The sequence below is a fragment of the Accipiter gentilis genome, chromosome 7 (genome assembly GCF_929443795.1).
Source record: "Accipiter gentilis chromosome 7, bAccGen1.1, whole genome shotgun sequence".
Lineage (NCBI taxonomy): Eukaryota > Metazoa > Chordata > Aves > Accipitriformes > Accipitridae > Astur > Astur gentilis.
In genome coordinates, this window is record NC_064886.1 from 32,279,125 (window position 1) to 32,305,503 (window position 26,379).

The 26,379-nt window shown below is 38.5% G+C and overlaps 2 protein-coding genes across 13 annotated transcripts in view; one reads left to right on the forward strand and one right to left on the reverse strand.

The window, feature by feature from the left end:
- Positions 1–6,162, forward strand: part of DPY19L3 (dpy-19 like C-mannosyltransferase 3) — a 39,681-nt gene extending 33,519 nt beyond the window's left edge. For 7 of the 11 annotated variants that reach the window (XM_049804670.1, XM_049804676.1, XM_049804674.1 and 4 more), the window contains 3 exons: positions 1,148–1,280; positions 2,010–2,168; positions 2,802–6,162. In XM_049804670.1, coding sequence (XP_049660627.1) covers positions 1,148–1,280; positions 2,010–2,168; positions 2,802–2,963 — 454 coding nt within the window. In that variant the 3' untranslated portion in view covers positions 2,964–6,162. Of the gene's footprint in view, positions 1–1,147; positions 1,281–2,009; positions 2,169–2,801 lie in introns of those variants that run through there. The other 4 variants (XM_049804673.1, XR_007506629.1, XR_007506628.1 and 1 more) reach the window with 4 other exon arrangements.
- Positions 6,163–6,464: 302 nt separating this feature from the next.
- LOC126040371 (neural-cadherin-like) overlaps positions 6,465–26,379 on the reverse strand; it is a 69,837-nt gene continuing 49,922 nt past the window's right edge. The window contains exons 25-34 of one of the 2 annotated variants that reach the window (XR_007506624.1): positions 26,226–26,353; positions 23,873–23,996; positions 23,124–23,304; positions 22,055–22,221; positions 21,039–21,303; positions 19,068–19,248; positions 17,836–18,080; positions 14,978–15,132; positions 10,869–11,862; positions 6,465–6,509 (exon numbers count right to left, since the gene is read on the reverse strand). Coding sequence is in view for 1 of the 2 variants with exons in the window: in XM_049804634.1 (XP_049660591.1) it covers positions 11,449–11,862; positions 14,978–15,132; positions 17,836–18,080; positions 19,068–19,248; positions 21,039–21,303; positions 22,055–22,221; positions 23,124–23,304; positions 23,873–23,996; positions 26,226–26,353 (1,860 nt within the window). In the remaining variant the exon portion in view is untranslated. The other variant, XM_049804634.1, reaches the window with a different exon arrangement.

A 26,379-nucleotide genomic window follows, 5' to 3' on the forward strand; every position in this document is an offset into this window, starting at 1 on the left:
TCTTGAAAGGCGACAGTAAAATTTAGTCCTTGTCTCTTAACATTTTCAAGCCAATCACAGAGCTTAGAGAAGACTGAATATATAGCTGCAGTTTCAAAAGGCTCCCTAAAGTGCACCCCAAAGTGTCACAGTTACATGACTACTATAGGTGCCATACGGGCATGTATGTGGATGTTAGGCAACTATTCATATTCCTTTCTAATTTCATTTTACTTGATTTAATGTATGCTTCTTTCTGTTGTTTTAGTCTTCATAGAACTTTTCATGGTTATATGCCTACTAAGCACTAGAAAACACTTAAGCATACTGTGACCATTTTTAATTAGCCTAATTATAGTAGTCTCTGTTGGCTGGCTTTTTTACTTTATCTTTTTTCTATGCCCTTCTGTTGTGCCTTTACATGTATTTTAGATTGTAAACTTGTTGGGGGGAAGGAGAGCAGAAATGATTTTTTTTATTATGGGCATTTAAACAATCCTGAGAAACCAAGACTGTTACTTAGATAACAATTCTAGATATTGGCTTTGAATTTCAGATGAGATCACAGTATCAGTTATTGACAGCATTTCTATCTGGCATCTTCTGCATCCAACCCACCCCACCCCTTGCAACCGGGGTGACTTTTTTTGTAATTTCTTTCCCACAGTTGTCATAATGGGAGGGTTAATGTCTCACATAACAAAGTTTTCATTCCAAGTGAATGGTGAATGCCAGGACAGTAGAAGTTTTAGCATTCAGATTACATAATCCGTTTTATGTGGAATACCTTATATATCAGACACAAATCTAAGTCACAATAAGTTTCTTGAGATGTTAAAGTAATTATGATATAGAAATTTACAAATATTCAGAGGCTATACAAACCCAAGAAATATATGAAATATGGAAGTAGTTTGAAATTTTCAGGATCATGTTTTCCCTAAATTTTCTCATAGTGCATAGTAAATTTTTTTATTTGCAGTTAGAGTATTATCGTGATTTATCCGCTTCATATTTGAAGAAAACACAGTTGCTTGAACAGTTTGCTCCCTGAATAGAGGAGAGGCAGAAAAATATTTTTTCAGTCTTTTTTTTCCTTCTGATCTGTAAACAAGCAATGCAAAAATGCCCCTACAAGACTTCCTCAGACTTATCAACATTTGTTTAGGTCAAACACTCCAAACACAGCAGTGTTTGCTGGGAGCATGCAGCTGTTAGCAGGAGTCAAACTGTGCACTGGACGGACCTTAACTAATCATCCCCATTATGAGGATAAGAATCTGAGAGAGAGAACAAAACAGGTAAGAGTATTCTGATTGTTCAAGCTAGTTCTTATCCATATCAGTGGCTCCATTCCAGAAAACACATGCCGTCTCTAATGGCATATTGCAAGTGACATCATGTGCTTTACTCATTGAACTAATTTATTTTCAGATACAGTTCCAGAATGTAACTTCTGTGAAACTCATAATACTTTGGGCATCTGCTAACTCACTTCTGGCAGCTGGTGTATGTCTGAATAACTGTACCTAGCTACTCAAGCTAGTTCTGAGTGAACTGGTTTGGGTACTGTTGGCATTAACAAATCCTGCTGCCCAGTTGGGCCGTTAAATCCACATGGAGCATTTCCTGATTTGCCTGATACTCCCTTCAGTTCCCAGACTAGCACATAACATTTTATATAGAAACCACCTTGCGAAACTCCACACAAAGCTGGGGAGATTGTTTTAAACTATCCTTTCCTATAATTCAGACGTTCTGAAAGTCTTAACAGGCTTACCAAGGCCTTTCTGCAGACAGCGGCACCATCATCCAGTGTTTTTGTGGTCAGCAGCAGTACTATTGTATATCATAGTGGCTACTGAATAAAACTATTTTTTTTCTTTTTTTTTTTTTTTATTATTTAATTCAAGTCACATGGATTATCAATGCCAATTCTTTCTCTGGTTCAAGATAAAGAAATCATGAAAGAGCGAACAAAGAAATAATGGTAATGTTGTGTCTTACAGCTTAGTTTCCTTCTTCTGTAGGTTTATCAGATCTATGCCAAGAGATCTCCTGAAGATGTTTATAGAATACTGCGATCCTTTGGCACAGACTATGTGATCCTAGAAGACAGTATTTGTTACGAAAGAAGACACAGTAGAGGCTGTCGGTTACGTGACTTACTTGATATAGCTAATGGCCATGTAAGTATTATATACAAGATTTTTAAAGAAAATACATTTTGCTTAAATTCTTTTTGAAATACAATTACGATCTGAAGTAGCTTGGGTTCTTTTCGCTTCATCATGAGTGTGGAAAGTAAAATCTTAATGGAGCCTTTAGACATTCTCAAAATCGCCAAATTGAACACTGCTTGCTTTTAACGGTATTTGATAATTAAAAGAGGAATTCAGCCTGGGCAAAATAAGTAATCACTTTCTGATGAGCTTCAGGTTAGCAGTACACAAATAGCATTTCCTTTCAGAGTGCAAATCACTTCATAGCTTCAATACCCTCAGGACCAGTGCATTACTCCATTGTGTCAGGGGAATGTTCAAGCATTTCTGGGGCTAACATGGAACCACAGCAGACCACATAAAGCAAAGCAGATTATGTACCTCTGACAAACCAGCTTTATCCATAATAGAGACGATACTATAAATCTTACTGGTTTAATGTTATTTTCTTCCTCCCACTTGTTTCATACAGTCACTGTTAACAAATCTGGCCAGGCTGGCGCTCTGAATGTATTGTCAAGGTTGTTTTTAGCTTCTGTTATTGCCTGTAACTGTGAACTGGCTAAAGATATTTCACAAATCTGTTCAATTTCATTACAGATCATGGATGGTTTGGGAGAGAATGAACCTGATTTGAAACCTTCGTTATATCCTCGCTTCTGTGAGGAAATTAAAAAAAACCTACCGCCTTATACTATACACTTCACTAGAGTGTTTCAGAACAAAACATTCCATGTTTACAAACTTGCTAAGCATAAATAGTGTTTCCAACCACGGCTTCAAGTTCAGTATTTCAATGCTAGGACCCACATTAGAAAATGCAGAAGAAGTTTACAAACGTTACATTTATAAGACATTTTACATTGATGTTTTCTTGTTTAATTACTGTGATTCTTATTTTTTTAGACAGTTTACTTTTGATAACATTCTTGATGTTGCCAAAATTTTCATAGATTCATAAATAAATGCTAGCAGGGACCATTTTGATTATGAAGTCTGACATTCTGAATACCTAGGATATAACTGTTTTCCAGTTTTAACTGATTGGAAGACAGACAAAATGAGCCGCCTGCATGACCACTGCAGAATAGCTAGCCTATGAAGTTCTGCTCAGCAGTTTGGATTTTTACTATAAAATGATAGAAATTCAGTGAAAGCGGGCCACACTACTCCTACACTGAGTATGCATTATCTTTGTGAATCCTGAAAATAGTCACAAAAAATTAAGTTTTGTCTTACAATCCGATCCTCTTTGACAGATCCTTGTGCTCTTTCAGTGCCTCTTTTTTTAATTCTTTGGGAATGTAGGGCAGATATGAGTTTCCAAGCTTGTGAGTGTGGTTGCAGAATCAGTGAGCGCAGAATCAGCAAACAAGGTTGAAGACTAAAACTTCAATCATTGTCCAGCATTTTTAGTGAAACAGAAGCATACTGTTTTATAACGCTAAGCATTTAATGATGGAGTGTTATGTATTTCTAATCAGAATAGAAGTTGGAGCATGCTTTGATACATGTTGCATGTTTGTATCCTCATAAATCGCTCAGAACAAACAAAAAACTAAATTTCTCAGCTTGGATTCTCACAACACTATTTTCTGTATTTGCTTTCTGAACTACAGGGGATCCTTTTTCTCCCCATGTGAATTCCAGTAGGATACCAAGATTGAACACTGCCAACCTTACCAAAAAAAAGAATTAATCTCTAAAATCAGCAGGAAACTTAGGTATTTAAAATACGTTCAGGTATTAGAGCTTTGTTTTATGTTATTTCAGACACTGAGCTATATATTTTAGCACAAAATCATTGTGTCCTTGCTCTTTATCCTAAAAAATAGACTACAGTTATCTTAAATTGACTTGGAATATTAGGTGAAGACAGGCCTCAATCCTGAGAATTTTGTGATTTGTTTGTACCCTTTGTCTTTTTACCGGCTAGAACTTTGTGAATTGTACTGACTTTCTAAATGCTATGTAGATAACACATGACCTTTGCTGTGTTTTAGTGCTGCTTTGGTTTTTTATTGAAATTAGAGATTAAATCTGATCGATAGTCTAACAGTACTCTCCAACTTTAATTAGACATCCACTAGGATCATTTGTTTCTTATGAAAAAACAGAATTGTAATAATCAAGTGCCTCTAGGCCAATGTTGAATTAACATTTGAACACCTATAAGAGTGTTTGTGGCCTGTGCAAATAACTCAGTTATAATAATTACCACTGCAATTAATTTCTAATGATGGGAAACTTAAAGCGCTACTGAAAGCAAACTCCACATTTAATTTAATCAAGATGTGTAATGAGATTAGCTTTCACAACTGAGCTGTGTTCCAATTCCAAACGATTTAAATGTTTTCCCTTTTCAGTTGTACTAAGGTAAATTACTGAAGAGATGGAGATGGTTATGTCACATGCTCAAACAATTTTATGTTCAGTAAATACTCATTAAACAATGTTCAACATCTTTCTGCACTTTCACACTAACACAGAAGGAAAGTGTGCTTTAATCAGACTGTATTTAAATCAAACATTGACAGTAGCTAGGTTGTTAAACTGAGCAACTGAAACTCCTGAGTAATTTCCAGCCTGTATCTCTTAATGAGGTTGGAGACCACTGCAGTTTAACATAATACAATAATAAAACATTTTAATCAGTATTAAAACTTTAATTAGGCCTGTAATGATGCACGCCTGTTCTTGCTGAAAGCATGGGTCAGTGAATTCCTCAATGAGTGCCTTACAGTAATTGAAAACAAGCACACGTAAGGTAAAGTATGTCTAGGCTGTATTGTCTTATTTTAAAATGTGGTTGTATCTTTCTTTAAAGGTGGAGTAACTTTCCTCTGATTCAAATGAGAGATTTCAAAATCCAGTGGTACCCTATGATTTTCAGGATTTACTTGCAGGTGACAGCTGAAACTAAGAAGTCCTGACTGTAACAGTAATTATTTTTAAATAGCCTTTCTTCAAAAATACAGTCTCTAATGTTGCCAAAGGAGAAATTTCACCTTTTCATAGAAACTACCAAGTGCAAATTTTTTGGTTTTGTTTGGGTTTTTTTGTAGAACAGACGAGACCCCCAAGCTACCCTTGGTCTTGGGAAGCATAAAAACCAATGGCTGTTACAATCCACAACTACCACAGTAACATAGTTTCTTCTTGCAAGGCAAAGCTCCCCCAAAGCAGCACACCAGAAAGTTGAAATATTAGATAAAAAGTATTTTGGAGATTGCTTAACTCTTGCAGTTCACAGTCTTGAAAGCCTAGGTAGCTTGTGACACTTTCAAACCATTCCAGCAGTTCCTGTATCAGAAAGATTTAATACTTGAGGGAAGGGTGTATTTCGGTGACTAATGTAGTACAGCGTTCAGAAGACCCATCTCCTTAAAATAGAAAACGCCAAGGAACAAAACCACTTACCAGCTCAGAGGAGAGCAACACACACATCAAGACAGCACTTGAAGAGCGAGCGGCTGCTTCGCTGTCCCTCATTGAAAGGCTTGCCTGCCAGAGCAAAGCGTGCTGGGGAAGGCTGGAGCAGCGGTGAGTAGTCAGTGCTGGCGGAGGTATGGGGCTGTGGGTCCGTCTGGTGGTGAAAAGGGAGACGTTTCCTCTTGCTGGAGGTGGCGTGTAAGAGTCTGAGACTTCTTTCTAGGAGGCGGGTGGTGGTTTAGTTGTCTGATCGTTATTTTCTCTACTTTCTGTGTCTTGCTGTAATCTGTATTCACTGCATTTAAAATGTGCAATTCTTTTTAAAATTACTTTACCCGTTCCTAAGCTACATCATCCTGATGCACCTTATTTCCAAATGGTTGCTGTGGCATCACTGTTTCATTGTATGAAGTACAATCCACGCCCAGGAAAACCCTCGTGGCAATGCATTTACCGAAGTCTTATAATATAACTAGCAATGGGAATAGCACCAGACTAGCAATGGGAATGGCACCATCATGACTTCTTGTGTATGTATGTTACCTGTTGCCCACAAGGACTTTTAAGCGGCGCGTTATCAGTGGAATTGAGGTGTGAATTACTTTTTTTAGATCGCAGAGACAAAATGTTATCAAGGAGCCAGAATGTTTTTAGGGGAGAAAAGCCTTTGAGATCCATAAGTGTATTTTCATTTCTTGTTTCAATGTTCTGCCGGTGAGATCTAACATAGTTATTTTATAATACGTTGTTGTAAGGAGATGTAATGACTATTGTATACTAAATAAATCGTGTAATTTGAAAATCAGTCTTTTGGCTGCTTTTACTTCGGGATGGATTGAGAAAGGTGCAGTTAAGGAATCAGCTTTGTTTCAGTCCCTATGGAGGAAAGCAAAGTATTTTTCAGCAGAAAGTTTTGATTTTTCTCAAGCCTGTCACATTGCATGTATCACTGACTTCTTGAATCATCTTTGTGTTTTAACACCTTGCTGATTTCTTTTCTCTGTTACAAGGTAAAGGTCTATCAGCCGTGATTTCTACCAGTCATCACCCAATACATTTCAACTTCAGCAAGGTCAGTAGGCTGAGGCAGTTACTCCATTTAAGTAAATATAATTTACTTTGACCAACAGGCATCTGCTTGTTTCCATACTGTAGCTCAAGCTTTAGTATTCTTTCTTACCCGATGAAAAGAAGCGTGCATTCTTTGGGAGAGAAAAATTACATGTATCAAGTGCTTTATTTGAATTAGGATGTTGTGATATAGGTAAGCTTTTAAAAGTCTAGACGTTCTTGCGGCAGGGAGAAGCAGGATGTGCAGAGCTATACATACAACTGTCCACCATGTCTTTTTATTTGTGGTGCCTGACTGCAGTCATATCTTTGCATGTGTAGTAATACTCTTAAAGTGAGGTTTGGGGGAGTTTTGTCACCATGTTAATTAGGTATGGACAGGACTTCTGTAAGATTAATTTAATTAATGGAATGTGATCATAACGTGGTATACTCACATAGAGGGGATTCTGGGTTCCAGAGAACCAGGTTTCTCAAAACCTCCTCGCTCATCAACAGTTACCAGTAGCGCGGTGCAAGCTATTTATTTAAATCCCCAGGAGATGGCCATGGTTTTTAGCATTTCTATAATTAAGAAAATGCTCAACTTTCTTCTGCTTGCCTAATCCTGCTCTTTTCACAGCCATGGTTTCCCTTCTAAACCTGCTGGTACTAGCCAGTAGGTCAGACCTAAGGACAATCGGCTTTCGTATGGCTTGGATACATGTTATATACTTGGAATGTTATGTTAAAAGGGGGAAAACACAAAGATTAATGTAGTTGACAGGCAGACAGCTTAAATACTAATATCCACATGATTATTTAAATTTCAGACCTTTACAAATATTTTATACTAAATAAAATGTTCTTACTACATGTTTAAAGTCTGTAAAGAACGTGGAAGAAGATTAATAAAAGTACCAGATTACTGAAAATCCCACTACCTAGGGACCCAATGATTTTTTTAATTCAATTTTTTTTTTCTTCCCTCCTCACCCATTGAAAAGCTTTCTGTTGTCAAGCCAGCTGTTCCTGGTCTTGAGCACTGTGATAAGCTTTTTTGTAGAGGTACTGAAATATTTGTATGTATCTGTAAATGCAGAATGAGTGACGATACGATTTCAGAAATTGCACAGTAATTAAAAGAGCAGCATACAAATTAAAACAGATAAATTAAGTGAACTAATTAGTAATCCCTAGAAGGAGGAAAAGTAGATTTTAATAGGGTATGACAGCTGCAAATGAGTATGTCCTATTACTGAGAGCGTATCTACCCAAGTTCCTATAGCAATTTTAAAATGTTTTCTGACCTTTTGTTTTATACTGTATATGCTGTAAAATGTATGGCTAACTGCAATTACACAAGCAGATCTGGGGTGGTGGTGGTTGTTATTATTTATGTTTGTTTGCAAATTGGCACCATAGCTGTAATAGGGGAGGAGGCAGTTGTAGAGCAGCAGCTTCACGTCGGCTTACAAATCGCCTGTTCAGGAATGGTAATTAATAGAAGACCTCTCAATCTCAACGGCTCTGCAACTGTGCCTGCATAACCCAGCTGCCCACGTGGCTCCCAGTCACGAAGTTACAGAATTGTGTTTGGGCTTGCTTTTACTCTCACCCAGTGGCCAGATAAGTACTTCATGGATGGATGAAGAGCTTCAACAGATGGGACCAAGATCTCTGTATCACAGACTACTCTCCAGTCAGGATATTTGAGCACATCCTGGGGAAAGTGAGAGAGTTAAATTTTTTTCCCCAGTGCTCAGTGATTGGTTTAACTGTGACACATTTAGAACAAAGCCCCACTGACTCTTCCGCTGATCGCATTTTGTTGCAAATCTTCAGCTTGGTATTCGCAGGGGAATGAATTAAGATCACAGGCTAAGGAAGAAAAGGAAAATAACTGGAGTGTTTTGGGATGTATTAGTGTCTTGCAGTTTGTCCTGCCCATCAAGCCCGGAGCTCTTTTGACCATCTATCTTCTGAACCAGTACATGTGTCCTGCTGCACATCGTAAATGTTAGGGATCACAGCACACATCCTACGTGTCTGCTGCGTCTCAGCACTTAAAATCCCAGAGTAGGGAATAAGCCTATGGATAACACAACTTGAGTAATGCTACTGAACGTGAAGTTAAGGATTTCTTCCTTCTTAGACTAGTTGTCTGTCTTGCAAAAACACCAACCATGCTATATGCAAAAAGCACTTGGATATCTGGGAGAAGTACAGGTCTGTGGCCTCAGCCAGCTGCAGCCCTCAGGGAAATTCAGAAATAGTAACATCTTTTGAGTATGTAACTACAGCTTGAGTCCACACCTCGATTAGAAGCAACTGCTGCTTCCCTCAGCTTTTCAGACAGAACAGCATGCATGACTCAGGTCTGTGGAACTATCTGATCAATGCTGAGAGAGAAGTAATTCAATAGACTCTAAGCTTTAGTCCGCCTTAAATAAATTCAAGGAAGAGGCATCATATACAGAAGGCTTATTTATTATTCATACAACTCCTCAGATATGCATGACACCTCACAGGCAAATAAAGACAGTCTTTGCCCCAAGGAGCTTACAAGCTAAATTAAATAAAAACCAGCCAAAATGACAGCATATCCATAATTATGGAAAGAACACAAGGTATGCAAACAAAATTACTGCTGTTCGGGGCAGGAATAATTTTGTGCATAATATATCTTTACTCCATTTTCCATATCCTGTTTATGACTGCTACGATCATGAAATACAGAAGCTGACATACCTGACTTGTGAACATTGCAAGATGTTTTAGCCTATGTTACCTCACAGGTAAATATATCAGTAAAATTACAAAATCATAGACTATGTAACATCTGTGAATCAAAACTATTAGGCATGGGTAAAAATGGCATTTAGCTTTTCCAGATGAAAACGCCACATCATCTGCAGTGTGTAACCATTGGTTAATTTTGTGCTCAAGATTTTCCAAAGTGTGTCACAAATGCATGCAAGAACAAGATACTCTGTGAACATTTCCCAAATGAGAAATGTGCAAATTAATCTAGCCTGCAGACTGCACTGACCTATTTGTTTAATATATGTATAAAAATAAAAGCCAGACCTCCCAAAACAAGCTACTGGTTCAACTGTAAGCAAAGCTGGTTTAATGTCTTTTACAATACATTGTTTTATGCTTTGTTTTAATGAAACAAATTATCTTACAATCTATATGATATATTATCAGCTGTTAATATATTTACACATTATACAAAGAAACAGCACAGAATAAGATTTTGTTCTTGCTGCACTCCACTTAAATATACAAGTGGTCTCAATTCAAAAAAAAGTCAAAATTAATTTTATGAAATCTTCTCTCTTCCAAATATTGTCAAGTTTTTCTAAAAAGCAGAATACTAGCTAGACATTAAACAGTCTGAAAAAGAGACTGATAATTTAAAGCATAACGTTCCACCCCCTGCAACTGCTGTTAGTTTTCCACTGTGTTTCTCTGTCCCCAATTAATGATGATTTTCTACTAAAATATATCTTAGGGAGGCCTGTATTACTATGTGCTATCATTCATGGGTTTGGGAAAATTGCCATCTTTGAATTGTTAGACTTTTGGCAGGGTTTTGTTTATCACAAGATTTAGTTTTAGAATCCCAGTGCTGGGTGAAGTTCTTTTTTTTGGATACAGGAAAGACCTTCAGTCTTCTGAAATCCTCAGGACACTGGGTATTCTGACAACATCCAAGGGATGTTGGTTTTTTTCCTTCACTGAAAATGCATCTGTATCCCCAGTCAGCTCTGCCTGGCAAGGCATTACTTGGCTACAGTTGTAGCTGGTCAGTGCTTCTATTAAAGCAATCTCCAGCCTCTCAAACCTAATACTTGCAATGCTTCTATGAAAGGAGGTTTAGCAAGACATGGGAGACAGGATTGTAGATGCAAGTAACATGGTTCAGGCTAGTCCTTAATTTAGACTCAGTTTAGTAGCCCATTAGGAATGAGAGAATATGGTGAACTGTAGTGTTTGCTACTGAAATTCTTAACTAGTGACCTTTGAGGCTAGTATCTTAGAAAACCCAGCCTTTTAATTAAGAAAAGTATTTAGCTGCAAGCAGCTGACTTGACGTGTTGTGCCTAAATCCAGTTTCTGCGTTTATATGACAGCATAAAGGGATTTCATTAAGTTAGAACTAAAGTTAAAGCTCACTGTCCATGCTGCTTCATTCCTTTACATGGATCTGTAGACTCTCATCTGCCCTATGTTCAGTGAGCCAGGTGCTGTAACTGAGGTCAGTCAGGGAAACAAGGTGGATATAATAATACAAATATGGACTTTATTTCCACAAGAAAAAGACTGTGGGGTTTTTTTTTTTCCAAATAACTGCTAAAGCTCCGACTGGAAACAGTACACACAGCATGCTTTATTCATGCTTTGAGCACCATCTTAGCTTATGTACATAGGATCTCTCAAAGAGTCCTTTATTACCTTAGTGACAAAAAAAATCTGTTTCTTAAACACTGTACAAGAATGACTAAGTACCCCAAGTTCTCCCTTTATTCTTTCCATTAAGTTTATATCCCCAAATGCAAATGTCCAGAATGTCCCAAGCTTCGCTCCTACTACTGAATTTTTCAATTAGATTCAAAGTGTGGCTCATTAGTGGGAATTTGACCACCTAGCATAACAGGACAAAAAGGGAGGGGAGCCAGGGGTAGTACGTAGCAGCAGCATGAAAAACTGTCCTTCACTCTTGCTTCCAAAACTTTGAAAATAGTAGACTTGGTATCTACAGGTCTTCTGCATCTACATGTGAGTACAGTTCACTTAGTTTCTCAAACTTTGGTCCCCACTCTTTAATGTCATCATACACTATACCCTCATCCAGCCCAGAGGAGCTCAGGGTACTCAGACTGCTAGCAACTGAGCCTTCTCCTTCAGTGCAAAACACCCGCAGTGAGTCTGGGGGTACAGCCTGGGGATGACCATCGGCATCTCTGACAACATCTGACAAATACTGACCAAAGTCTGCGTTAGTGAAAGAGGCTTCTGTAGCTGCTGTTGTTTTGATCTGCTCCTGCGCGCCTGGGGATGCGTCGCTACAGAAACTGTTCAGTGTTGTTGGTTTTTCTTTCTTCTTGTAGAGGGAATAGACTGGGCTGGTTTGAATAGACACCTGCAGTTCTGCCATATTGTATGCATCCTGGAGTGAAAAACCATTCACATTAAATTAATATTCTCTGTAGGTCCCTAAATTTCACATTCTAGTGGAAATAAGGAACAATCCCGAAGCAGTCCGTTTGGTGTGAACACATGAAGGACTGGCTTGTTCAACCAACTCTGGCACCTACAATGCACCTAAGAAAGCCAAAACCCACCAAGCAGATGAGAATGCGTGAGGAACACCTGGGCAGCCTGCACTACTGCAGTTAGGTTCAAAATCAAGTTTAATTTCGTAACAGAAGCTAAATAAAAATGACAAACACCCAAATTTTTGTTCTGAAATTCAGATCTGAGTATTTCATCATCATTAAACACCAATACCGAGTCTGGCAACAAAGGTGAGAAAGGATATTGACAAACGGCATGTTAAATCTTTCTGCATTAGTAGTTCAAACATCTACTGTGATTTCTGCTAAAATTCTATCTATTTGTGGAATAATGGCAAGTTACGTTATACGAAGTGGCATGATTGTAAAAGCCAAGTTAACTACCTATTACAAGAAGAAAAAAGAAAAAAAAAAAAAAGCCCTTCTAGTGCAGAAGCAGTTAATGCTGCCTGGTAATTGTGCCGCAGTTCCTGAAGTGCAATTTCTGTCACTAAAGCTACCAATACCGTACGTGGTAATTGCATTAGCTGATCAGAATCTTGATGCCACCTGAAAGAAAGAAAGTAACTGTTGTCCTACAACATCCTTCACCTTTCTACAATCTAAAGGTTGTGTCTCTGGACTTATCTACAGGCCAAAGAAGAATGTTGACAGGCTGCATGAGGCAGAATTCGTTAGAGCAAACAAGCAATTATTTGTATTGTTCATGCTATTCATCTGAATAGTAGCCATCAATGACAGAGCTGCCAAATCAGCACCTTCCAAAAGATTACATTTATTCTCTCGCATGTTGAATTGCACATAGCCATTTTATAAGAGATTAACCTAGGTAATCTTGGTGAGCTTTGCTGAATTTCGACTGGAGACAGAGAACTACTTCAAGAAAAATCCCACCTGCAATCAAGAAGCTCTGTAAGTGGCAAGACTAGGGTTTGGGACAGGACTGTGACATAGAATAGCTGCTTACTTCCATTCATCTAGAGACTACTGTTAGTGATGAACAATGTGAGACCTACAGCGCAGATGCCTAGCCACGTTCCAAGTAACTGCAAACTACAGTATGATCCCACTATGAGCATTTTGTAATAGCATGGCTACCAGTATAATCAATAAAACATGGCAACTTTTCGTCATACAAAATTTAAATGGGAGTTTGTCCAAATACAGATTTAAGGATCATCCCTTCAGTGAACTGGGTGCCATTAAAATCATCCTCCACTGCTATTGTTCATTAAAATGACACATTTCTTCTGACTACGTACCATTCTTAGTTGGCAGTCCCCAAACCCAAGTCGATCCTTGCCTCTAACTTCAAAGCTGGCTTTTAACAACATTTGGTGTTTAGCTGTGTTAAATATATACTCAACGGCGTACTAATGTGCTACAATTTTTATAAACTCCTAATTTCTCTGAGGGATAGTTTTATTTCAGGTGCAGAAACTCCTTAGTAAGACAGCCTCTTGTCCCCATAGTCCTACCCTCCACTAATATTACAAAAACAAAACTCTCTTGTCCAAGCGCCCTTGTGATCCTTTTGTTAAGGTAAATTAGAATACAATTAAAGTATTGTAATTCTGCGTATTTGGGGGAGTTTAAATCTAGACAAACAATTAGGTATTAAAAAGGATGCTGGAAAGTTTTAGCTGCAATCCCAGCAACTGTAAAATTCAAATAATTTAGGAACAGTACACAGAACCTGTAGAGACTTCACTCCAAGCAGCATTTCTTCAAGACAGAGTAATAGCCTCAGATGAAGATCATCAAGTCACTAATTTGATTCCACAGTTTAAAATAAGGAGTGTATTTTAAGAACTCTCCAAAAGTAATTAAACATATCATACAGTAACTGTGGATTTCCTCAATCTATAGACCTTCTGGGTATAAAATTGCAAAGTATTGCAGAGAAAGTTGATCTGATTAAGGAAAAAAGTATTTGTGCATATAGCTATCTATGTTATCACATGGAAAATGTCCCTGTATTTATTATGTTCACACTAATTCATCAAGAAATTAAGGATACTCTACAAGTAAGAATATTTTCTCAGGTGGCCTTGTAAAACACTCTACGTATTTTATAACTAAAAATTCTTGGAAGATATTTGGAATTTTGGGACAGGTTACATTTAGTTGTTTTTTTTTTTAAATCACTGGCTTTTTTTGACCCATCACCTTAGTGACCTGACTATTACTACCCCTGCAGAGTCACACCACCTTTTGAATCCATGAAATGAACAGTTTCAAAGGCAGCAATGAAGTTCCTTACCTATTTTAAACATAGCACGTCTGTCGGTCAGCAAATAATCTATTTAAATTACTCATCTGTATCATCTCCAGTTTTCTTTCGAAGTTCTGGCTGAAACTGACACGTAGAAATCCTTAAAACAGCTAGCAGAAATGTCAATACTGTTTTGGGTATAGTCTGGTCTACTGTAAGTATAAACACAGCTTGCGTTCACTAGTGTATTTCTCTCCAAAACAGAAAAAAGCAGAAAGGTTCCACAACCACCATGTGCTTTAGGGCTTAAGAAGAAGAAATGTAGTACCTCACTTTCTTAACGAGTCAAGTCTGAATAACTGCCGTTGTTATCTGCTGCTCAGAAAGAGACTGTCCATAACGAACAGTTCACATCAGGCTCTTTCAAGCCCTCAGTGCTACAGCAGTAATTACGCCCGAGAACCTCAGCGTCTCCTGAGCCATGAAACCAAAAAAGTCTTTACTGCTAAACTCACTCTACAACCATTTTTAAATATGCACAGAGGATCACTTGCTTTAAGACAAATTAAAAATTGATAGGCACTTATCTCCACTTAAGAAACATGCACCTTTGTGTACATAACCTTGCAAATAATTCATCTACCAATTGCAGTAATGAATCAGCAGAACAAAGGCTAAGGTCCTCAGTTATAAAGGAAAAGCATAATACATATTTTCATTAGCATGGTGAGCCATGAGTCCTCTCTTAATTGTAATGTAACAGTGATCCTTACTTCGTCTTGTTCCCCACCGCCTTCTTCATTGTAGTTGAGGATATTTTCTCTGATGTCCTCCAAATTCTCATGATGCGCAGACACATGGTAAACTCCTCTGCTCAGACCTTTGCGAGTCTTCCAGCAAGCCCACAAGAATACAGCACTCAACAGGGCTGTGTAAACACACAGGAGCAAAACAGAACATCATTCAGAAACAAATGAAACATTTATATACAGAAGTGCTGCAGGATGGCTTAGCAGCCATTCTACGCGAGTACTGCAGCACCGGTTTGCAGTCAGAGCCAGCAAGGCTGTAATTTTGTGTTTCTCAGCAAATGTTTGATTTTTGCACTCTTCAATGTAGTTACAAGTGAACATAAAAGACAGAAGAAAAGGCCTTTAAAGAGCATTTTAAAATACCCTTTGAAGTACAACTTTGAAGTTGTTAAAGAACTGAATGACCCAAGTGGCATTCGGAGACTTAGCAATTTACTGCATTGAGTTAAACTTTGTAAGAGAAAATGTATACAAAGGGGTAGCACATAAGTGACAATGTGTTGACAGCAACAGATACAATTACACAGAAATGAAGCACAAGAAGACATGAGACAAAAGAGGAAATAACTGTTATACATTTTACTAGGAAAAAAAAGTTAGGCACATTTTGCCTTAGCATCCATAAATTTAAACATTTTTCTTAAATGCTTAGGTACATTTTACACACTGACAGTTGTAAAGCTACAACATCAGATACTGAGCATTATGTAAATAGAAACCTGTGAACCACTATGTTACCAACTCTATATATAAAGTTCATAAGAGCTCATAGCAAGACCTCAAACCACTGAATACCATAAACTAATAATGCAGTTAATTAAAAAGACTAGAATCTCTTACAGAATATCTACACAGCAGAGTGCAGTTCTGTGGAGCAGCATGTAGATGACCTTGGGACTAAAACTGGTGTACACCCAGGTCTATGCCCTACACTGTGCTGTGCAGCTACACCCTTCCAGCAGAATCCACGCGTTTCAGATGTATATTTACTGCTTCCTCCCTGCCCCCACATCCCCCCCCCAGTTAACAGAATGTGTCACACATTTTCACACGTGTAGTAACTTTTCGGACATCATTTTTTAGTGTCATTTACGAGACACTCCTTAGAAGTCCTTTGACGTTCTACATCTCTCCTATTCCTTTACTGTGACTGCTAGTAGAAAGCCAATACTTAAAATGAATATAAGCCCGTGTTCCAGAAGTACCCCCGATGAAGACAGTCTCTCTTCCAAACAGATACCAACAGTGTAAGCTCCCGCCTGATTTTCTGCTCAGGATCTTACATTCCTGAGCTGTCATTAAACGCATTCTGTGAAGTTTATCGTTGCTTTGAGCCATAGTGATAGTGTTAGTGTTACGGCAGTTGCCAGCTCCCAGGTATCACTGTGTCTTTAACTGAACAAAATGAGCTGAACTCCCCTCCTGGCAGGGAGGGCTGGGGAAGGTTCGTGTGATATCAAACCAACGTAGAAGACGCCGTGGTATTGATCTACTTGCAAAATGGTTCCACATTTGAATTTAAAAGATTTTAAAAGATTTAAAAGCATTTAAAACATTTTATCAGATGTCAGAAAAGCAGCTTTTCTAATCTATTGGAAACTTACAAATTTATAATTAAAGTTGCATGAATTAATAACTTGTAAGCACATTACTGTTTTCCAGAAGCTGTGTAAGAGAAAGGGCATCCAACATCTTGAGAACAAGGAATTTTTTAAAAACTTCTCCTAACAAAGTTACAGTTGTGTGATAATACCATAGTTAACCACATCTACTAAAATTTTCACAACAATGCACACCACTTGGTTAAAAACAACTGTTTCTTATTCATAATTTAGTCCTGAAAGATTAGCAGGATTATGAGGTAAAAGATACTGTTTTTTCAGTCAAGTTCAGTCAAGCACAGGCAGCAAAGTCAGCTCACAATAAAACTGCTCTGACACAGTAAAAAAAACCTCCTTTAATATAATGATCTATTATCAACCTCAGCTAACTGGGATTCCAAAAGCTGTGAAACCAGCTAGCTTCCCACCTTATTTGCTGTCCGTATTTGCATGGCAAACACAGTATCTAGCAGAGTTGGGGAAAATGATCGTATTTCAGGTAGCTACACAGATGGATTCAAAATAGTCCACAATACTATGACTCCTGAATGAAACTTAATTAACATGATAAAAGCCAAGAGAAAAATCCTATGTCCCTACTCAGGCAAACTTTCATGAAATTTCAATACATGAGAAGGACTCAAAGATGTGATCCTTCCTCACTCATGAGATCCCTCTTTGTCTTTCCTCTTCTTTTTGAGATCCAATGCCTAAGCCTGAAAATGGTTGAGGAAGCCAAACGCAGCTGTTAGGAGTTGTGACACAACTGGTAAGATGCAAGAGACTGCTCCTGTCTGACCAAGTATATTCCTATCAGACAGCATATTTCTCCTAGACTGAAAAATCTGTTTCATGCTCAGTAGTATTTTAAACAATGCTTATCTGGTAAGGAGTTTCCACTCTTGCTGTTCAATTGCATTTGTTTCCAATTATGCATCTGAACAGTTCCTTAGCAATGAAGTGAAAATGCGCAGAAAATAACAACTGCAAAGACTTTCCATAGCTCACAAATGTTGATTCACTTAACAATATATGCACACGGTGATGAAAAATAAGTTAGTGACGGAGCTGAGACCATGGCAAAGAAATGAAGGCCGAGTGAAGTCTCCATAAGGAAACTGAGTTTTTTTCAGCAGGAGGATGAGATGATGACTATTCAGGACAAGATGGATAAATGAGTTCACCAAAGGTAATACAAGATGTAGTTGCCGTAACTACCTAACAGCGCCAAAAAGCAAATGCAGATGGCAAACATGGAACTAAAACTCAGGCCTGTATCCTTGTGAAAGATCGCCAGTGTGATTTCACAGTTACGTCCGGTATAACCATCAGGGCAGTGACATTGGAACTTGGTTGGTGACTGGGAGATGCAGGTACCATAGTTACAGGGCCTTTTAGCACATGCAGTGTAGACACACTGTCTACCAGTGGCATTCTCCATGATCATGTGTCCCGGAGGGCAACTGAAAAGACGAAGGCAAAATGAAACCATTAAACTTTGGGAAAGTAGGCACGAAAGACAGCGTTTTAAGATTTTAAAACAGTCTTTGATGACACTCTATATGCAGTTTCTGAAATAGCTACTAGAAGTAAGTTACTTAGAATAATTACAGGATTGTAGTCTTTCCTAAAGCAGTCATACAACAATGAGCTCCACAACTTTAAACCCTTCTATCTGGGGCTTTCAGAACTCAGGTAGTTCCACCGGCTTCTGCAAGATTAGCCACGTGAAAAATAGTTGGATTAGGGTCTGCAGTTCCATCTAGGCAGGACAAGCTATGCTATGTTCTTTGTGTTTCCATCACAGTGGATTTCCAGAAAAAAAATACATCTCTAGAAAACTCCATTTGTGTGGACAGTGGTAGTCAGTAATGCTTAAAGTGTACATTTTCACAGCACAACTAACTTGAATTAGTGTTGTCCTAACCTCAGCCCCAGCCACACACAAGAACTCAGAGCTTAATGATGCGGTGCTTCTAATGCAACTTGAATGGCCTGTAAGGGAACAGAGGTCACAGCTTAAGACAGCGTAAGACAACAGACACTAACAAAAGAAAGCACATCTCCGTTGCACAGCACGAGCTTCACAAGACAGCTAGCCATGCTAGCGTTCCACTCCATCTAACATACCCTCTTTTCCTGGTTTTCAGGGTTTACAAACATTCTGGACTTGCTGCTATTCTTCAAACATTTTCAATTAAGACAGGCAGCTGAAATTGTTACAGAATCAATGGCGATATGCCGATTTACATCAGCTAAGGATAGTACCTAAAAGGACAGTGTTTTCTGAGTAACCTGAGGCCTATGCAGGCATCTAGCTTAGTGTTTCACTGTGGTTCAACTGATTTGACGAGATTGCCAGTGGCAGCCTTCAAGTTGCACACTTCTTCAGCATCCACCCCTTCCCACCTGAATCTGAAGGGTTTTGTGCTTTTATTTCCACCAATTACCTGCATTCATGCATCATCCACAAATCAATACAAATAAATTCCTGGTTACAAGGGTTATTCCTACAAGCCTCTGAAGAACAGCCTTCTTTGATGCCTTGGGTGCTTAATACTGACACCAGCTCCTTCACGTGAGTGTCCAGAGGGATTCTGTAGTTATTCAGTCTGACATCCTTCATACATCCTGAGGCAAGGCACAAAGAGACTGTTTTAAAAGCCATTCAGCAAGAATGATTTGAAGCAGCTGTAAGTTTTGGCAGCTTATGTTTAACAAAGGACCCAGGCTACCAAAGTTTAAATCTAGGACGGAATTTACCTAAACTTTCGTAACATTGTTCTCCATTTTTTGACTGAATTTGTTAAAAGTTTTGATCAAGATTCCCAGTGTTTTACACAAGAACTAAGTGCTGCTGCAGGCCCCTATCTGCTTGTGTTCAAGACAGCAGAACACGTACCCCTTCACTATGTTTTCAACAGAAAAGTCCAAATATTGTGGAAAATCTGCAATATTCTTCAATGTGTACCAGTATAAATTGTGTGTGTTTTGATTTTTAATTGTAGCTTACAGCTTGACCTTATAGAAAAGCAAACCAAAAATAATGGTGAAACGGCCTTGGATCACTAATAGAAATTTTGTACTGAAGATGTGTGGCATTAATTTCATATGCATGAGATGCCTCAGCATAAAAGCATTTACCTTGATGAATTAAGTACATTTTATAACTTCAAAGCCCTTAACGTTTCAGCTGCTTAACAGCAACATTAATTGTCCTAATTAAAATTATCTTCATGTAACTATTTGACTTCTTTAACCTATTTAGTTAAAAACAAATACTATTACTCCCATAAATAAAAATTCAAAATATGGTCCCTCGTTCTCAGTATAAACTTTAGTTATTAGAATACTTCTAATGAAACAATAGAAAACAATCTTCTTCTAAATAATTTGTGATACGCTTATGTTGTAAGTTGTTATTCTATTTAATGCTATTCTATTTAATATACATTTTATACGTTTTCTCCTCGCACTTTTGTGTTATTTACTGAAATACTTTTATCTGGTGAAAACATTACCACCTTGTTTCAAATTGATTTAGTAGAATCTGGTTGAAGAGGTGAAAGGCATGGGAGAGAGAGATGATAGACAGATACCAGGTGCATTTAACCAAGTAATGGTGTGTCTTCCTTGTCAATATAAAAGATGTGCTGCGTAACTGTGCGTTACTTATACTGTGATTTTAGGCAAAGAGTGAGCTGCCAACTGAGGACAGAGTAAAAAGCTGCTATGGATATCTTAACCTTGTGTTTCTCCATATTTCTCCTTTGTGTAACTATTCAATTTCAAGGCTGAAAATTGGTTTGTTTTTTAACAGACATCATGACTTCATCCACTCAGTTGCTAAAAATTTGAATTGTTAGTTCTAATTCAATAAACCATTTCTAATTTTAGTTAATGTTTCAGCTGAGTGACTGTAAAATCCAGTAATACAAAGGTAGTGCCTAAAGGTAATAAACCAGAGTTTGTCGTGGGCTATGCAATGCACGTATAAAGTGGAAATATTCCTTTCAGTGTAGGGACAGTTGTGTTTGGCAGGGAAGGACAGCTGTCGAATGGACCGGATAGAACCGTGCAATGAACCTGTTCTGTGTATCTAATGCAATGAGCCATCCACAGTCCACCTGGGAGAAGCTTGTGGATCTCCAGTTACAAATACTCTATATACAGCTGTGTGAAAAGGTTACCATCTTTGTTCCAAGAGCAGTAGCTAACAGTATTTGCACATAATCCCCTGCTGTACCTTTTTCCTAGTCAGATCACCTTCTTTGTCCCTTCTGCAAAGTGTCATGCAAGGAATCTGTTTACTTTGGGCTCTACATAAACAAGAAAGCTTCTCGCAATATGCCCGTGTAGTACCAATAAACCTTCATTTATACAGGTCCATATTCTGAACAGTGAGATCAAGAATTCCTCACCTTGAAAACTCTTGGTTTGATTGAATGGGTAGGTGTTTCCAAGAACCAAGCTGCTGGGGTCAATCACAATCTCTTTGTATATTCCTGCTGCTTTCAGAATTTCTCTCCTCCCACCTCCTTCATAAAGACGAAGAGTAAATTCATTTTCATTTCTCTCCAGTGTGATATGATGCCATTCACCATTATCAATGTGGTAGGAGGGAAGGCTTACAGAATAGTCTCCATCACCCAGATTATATGAGACCACTAAGAATCCCTGAACAACCTTGTGGATAATTAACAAAGTAGTAAGAAAGAAAAGAAAAGAAGTCATCACCTGACATTTTGTATTGACCTGTAACTTCAATCTTAAAGCATCTGTTTAAATTTAGGGTATGTTTATGCTGCACGTACAGTGTAATATAAAGATACTTCAGGTGCTACTGAACTAGACAACCTAAATGCTGGCAACAGTGTACTCACAGCAGTATGTAATTCACTCAGAGTAATTTTACCCTGCATCTCTCTCGGACAAATTTATGGGGTTCTTCAAATGGTTGAGAATCTGGTGTCTCACCTCTACACTGACAGCTCAAACCAACTTAGCTGAAGAGGTGACTCATTCAGTGGTATGTATAAAGTGAACAGGTTGTCGTTTTAAGAACCTGACATCATTAGAACTGCTACAGGCACCTTTCTGGGCAGAGTCTGAACTATGCAGAATCGGCCACTCAAGATCATGGCTAAATTGGACACCAGGGTAGACACACCATTCATTCTATTCTGTATAACAAACTGTACTTCACTGTAACTGGCAATAAATTCCTTTGAAATCCAATGGGATACCATGGTTGTGCAGTCAGTATTAAGTGAAGGATCAGATCTGTAAGTGTCGATAAAATAAATTCCAAAGTTTCTGTCCTTAGCACAAGGTTTTTCGTTCTATTTCCAACTCTTAAACTAATGTTTCTCTGGGCTAACTATTCACTGGCATTGATTTAACTTTACGCTATTACTGTCTGGGATGCCTTGCTTACCTGTAGCGTGATGTGTTCATCCTTACTTCGAGACAACATGCTCATGATGACGCTGTCCGGCTGCCGTGTCCTAATCATGGCTTCAAATAGCGTCCTGCGGGCGGGCACACTGACGGGAAGCTGATAGCGAATGTGACTTCCTGGCCCAAATGTGTATTCTTTGGCAACTAAAAAGACAGGATAAAGACCTTTAAACTGTTTTGTAGGGAGAGGGAAATATTATTGTCTCCATTATCTTCATAATAAGAGTTGAAAGTGAAAGAAAAAATTGTAATGCACAGCATGGATTCGTGAGACATCACTTGTCTTTTGCAACACGTCCCTTTCTCTATTGCCACAACTTCCCCAATCACTCTTCCACCACTTCTTCCTCTGTAAAGAGGTGATCTCCCTCCTAACTGCATCCTGCTAATGCGTCTCCTTACAATGCTCACACAGTATGGCAGCAGGAAAGCAGCTCTGACCAAGACAAAAGAAGAGTCTGCAGACAAAGTATTAAGTACCACAACCAATTTTCACAACCTGCTCTTTTATAGTAGTCTTTTCGCTGCAAACTTTGGATCCATGTGGGCTAAAGAAAAGATCCTACTGTACTGAAAGCACAGGTCCTCAAGCCAATAGAGTCTCTTCCAGGCATCAACAGAGCAGTAATTTCCAATTCCTGTTGTGTAGTTTTAATTCTGCACAGTAAGTGGTACTGGCACGCTCACATGTAAGTTTTAGGTTATTAGATATTTCTGAAAGTGTCAACAGATGCAAATTAAAAAAATTGTGACAAGAACAAATGATTTTGTTCGCAATTCTTCTGTCATGCAGTCTCCATTATACAGTCATTGCACAAACACCCTCAGGACTAAAGAAATGATCTGATACTGAGAAAGTTCAGAATTTCTCAGAGGAAATTAGAAAAGAAACTGTTAAAAATCCCAGGCAACTACACTGAAACATGGCTTTACACAATGTAAACATCAGAAACCACCTCAGCAATCATTACCTACAAACATTTTAAGTTTTCTGTATTGTAAAATGTGCCAGCCTATCAATAACGTAACAGAAAAACAGACCTCACCTTTATCGCATCGATAGCCATAGTAACCCGGCAAACAATGACAAGCAAATGAGCCCCAGTCTCCAAGACACCTCCCATGAAAACCACAGGAAGAAGACCCCATGGTCTCACAGCTCCCATCCGTAAGTGTGCAGCCAGGGAAGCTATTCAGGGACTCTGCAGGAGACTGAAGGTCATATACCTTCACGAGAAAATTGTATGACACTGAAATATTATTTAAGAAACACTTACACTTCATTTTTAAACATAAATAGCTATACCACATAACAGTCTGTTCTCCATCTGCATTGCTCAAGATGCTAAGTTTGCTTTTTGACATTCAGATTTCAACTTATTTTATCAAGACCATATTTTGCCTTTGAATGAACTCAACTGACTATGAAAGCAAAAAACCCCTAATATTTCTCAACAAAGCAGACAGCTGGCATAAATATACCATTATACAATTGCCATTCAGAAGTTCCCTGAATGTGCAAAGAAGCTTGGAAGACAGCTGCATGAAGTAGGGGATAAACAAAGGCACAGTTTCTGGCTCACAAATACATCTGTTTGTAATTGAGAAATAACTTTTCAAGGTAGTTATTCTAATTATGACAGAAAAATCCAGAATTTTCTTGTATTCTACACTGATACATACGGGCATTGCATAGATTAATGGAAGCAAAAGTTTCAGGTATAACACAAACCTCCCAAAAATTTAATAAAGAAGTTAACTCCTTTGCTTTAGCAAAATGTTACACTTCTCTTACCTGAGTATCCAAGATGAAATTGCGCAAACAACCGGAGAAGTGTTTGTGTAGCAATTGCGGGTAGGAATATGGTAATGATTCTTTTACACCACCCAGCTGTAGAACATGGTTCACATTCAAATACCTTTAAAAATTATACGAATAATAAATAGATGTGAATTTACCTTCAGACATAGGCATTGTATCGTAACACAGATAAATAAACCTCTACAGTGCATTTCCAAATAATGAGGCTTTATAAAATAACAAAAAGAAAGCGACTATTTTATCTTTTTTCTGTCTCTGAAATACAGTCAGTCAATAAGCAGAAGCCAGCCCTTTAAAATAAATGGTAATTCATTTTTTAAACATCACAATGAGGTCTACTGGGAGTTTAACTGTGGGACACTATTACAATTCAGGTATGTTTATGTTCAAGTCAGGAACAGCTGTAATATTCTAGACACCATATTCTCCTTCAAGTGCTTCTCTCTGTGCACATTCAGCCTATGCTGTAGGAATACTACAACAAAGACTGTTTTGTGTATGACAAAGACCAGAAACCGAAAAGTTGGGTCAACGTGATCTAAAAGGTATGGTGCACACATCCAGCCTCTGCAATGTCTCCCAGTCATCTCTCTGAACTGAAGAATTTCACATATTTTAGTCCTCACAGAGTTTCTTTCTTCCCCCTGAGTTATTAACTCCATTTTTGTTCTCAATTGTTCTTTTATTTTTCCCTTTTTTGTGTGTGCTCCTGTTGTGACCAGGAGGGCTCCATCCATCTGCTGGCAAGGCTTAATCCCAATGCTAATCAGCACACTTGCTGGGACTATCTATTCCACACCTCAAGTATCTTTATTAGTACAAAGGTTTCTCTAAAATATAACCCGAATATTCCTCACTGTAACTTAAGGCCCTGTACAGAAGAGATTGTCTAAATCCTCTTTGTAGTGTTCTTTTATGTACACTGAGACTTATCATCTCTCTCCTCAGTTTTCCCTTCTTTCAGTTAAGTGACCTCAATTCCTTCATCCTTGATAGGTTTTATTCTCAAGGCAAGCTGATTACAGTCACTGCTCTTCTCTGGACTATACCCAGTTGGTACATATCTATCCTGCACTACAGTGCACAAACTGGACCCAGTACTCCAGCTGAGCCCCAACAGTGCCTACCAGAGTGGAAGAATTACTTCCCATGTCTTTGAGATGTATACATCTTGAAGCATTACTGTGTAGTGCTTGCCTTTTTCACATTAACGTGGCATTGCTGGCTCACTCGCTTTCCGAGTACCATCTGTAGAGTTTACTTCACATTTGTTCCCTTCTCTCTACTTGTGAGGCTGGTTATGTCTGCCTGCATGCAGTACTTGGCCCTTTGTCGTAGTGGAAAAACACAGTGTTCTTCCAGGTCCAATTTTCAGTTTACTGAGATCATTTTTAATTCCAAGCCATGCCCTCTAAAACACTGGTCATTTCTTCCAGCTTGGTGTCATCAGCAAGGGCAATAAGCATCAGTCCAAAGGACTGAATTATACTGAATCCAAACCCTTGCAGAATGCAGCTGAACATACCCTTCTGCTTTGAATGTAATAACTGCTCTTTGAATAAGATTTTCCAACTTTTGCAGTTTTAACTGAGGCTGAGGGCTGACCCAACAGTACAAGCAATTTAAACCACCAGAGTCATTACCACGCCTTGGCTGCATTACTTTGCTGCAACACAAACACAGGTGGATCGTATGTCTCATTACGAGACACTGCAGCCCACAGCCAGGCACACCAGCACCAGCCTACTTTAATCAGCAGTTTGTAGGAGTAGACCAGGCTGTGAAGTGAACAGCTGAGGTATGGATACTTGTGCACTTCCTCTGACTCTGCTATAAAGGCAGTAACCTTGGATCAACTGGAGACCCTGACATGTTAGTCTGCCTTAATACGTTCGCTGAAGGTTGTCAGTAGGAGCCCTCAGACTTACACCAAACAGGTAGTAAGATTGGTTGAGGGTCCAGAGTTACTGCCATTAAAATGTCAACTGGCCTAATTTCATGAGGTTTTCAAGAACAGACTTACAGTGACTCGATAAATAAAGTGAGAAATCCTGTGGATAAGGAACAGTACACAGTACCCACAAAACCTCCAGTATTAGGCACATAGTGTTCTGGGGTTTTCATTTAGTATTGCAACACTACTCGGAGGAAGACTGGTTCCTTAAAATTTGTTCAGTGCTTTAAGGTCCAGACTCGGCCCAGAAGGTCTCAGGAAACGCAAACACTTTTATGTTCCCAGTCATTATTAACTTGGCTTCAATTTGATAGGTAAAATGTTCAAAGGCCTTAGAATAAACTGTCTTTCATTGAATCTCCAGAAATGCACCTTGCTCTTCGTGGAACAGACCCAAGGACTTCACAATTTGTACGATCTTCAGTGGACAGCCATTTGCCTACTCCTTCTATCTCTGAAACAACAGCTGCACTGCAGTGATCCAAAGTGAATCGAACATCCTACACCAAAACATAGGATTACTGAA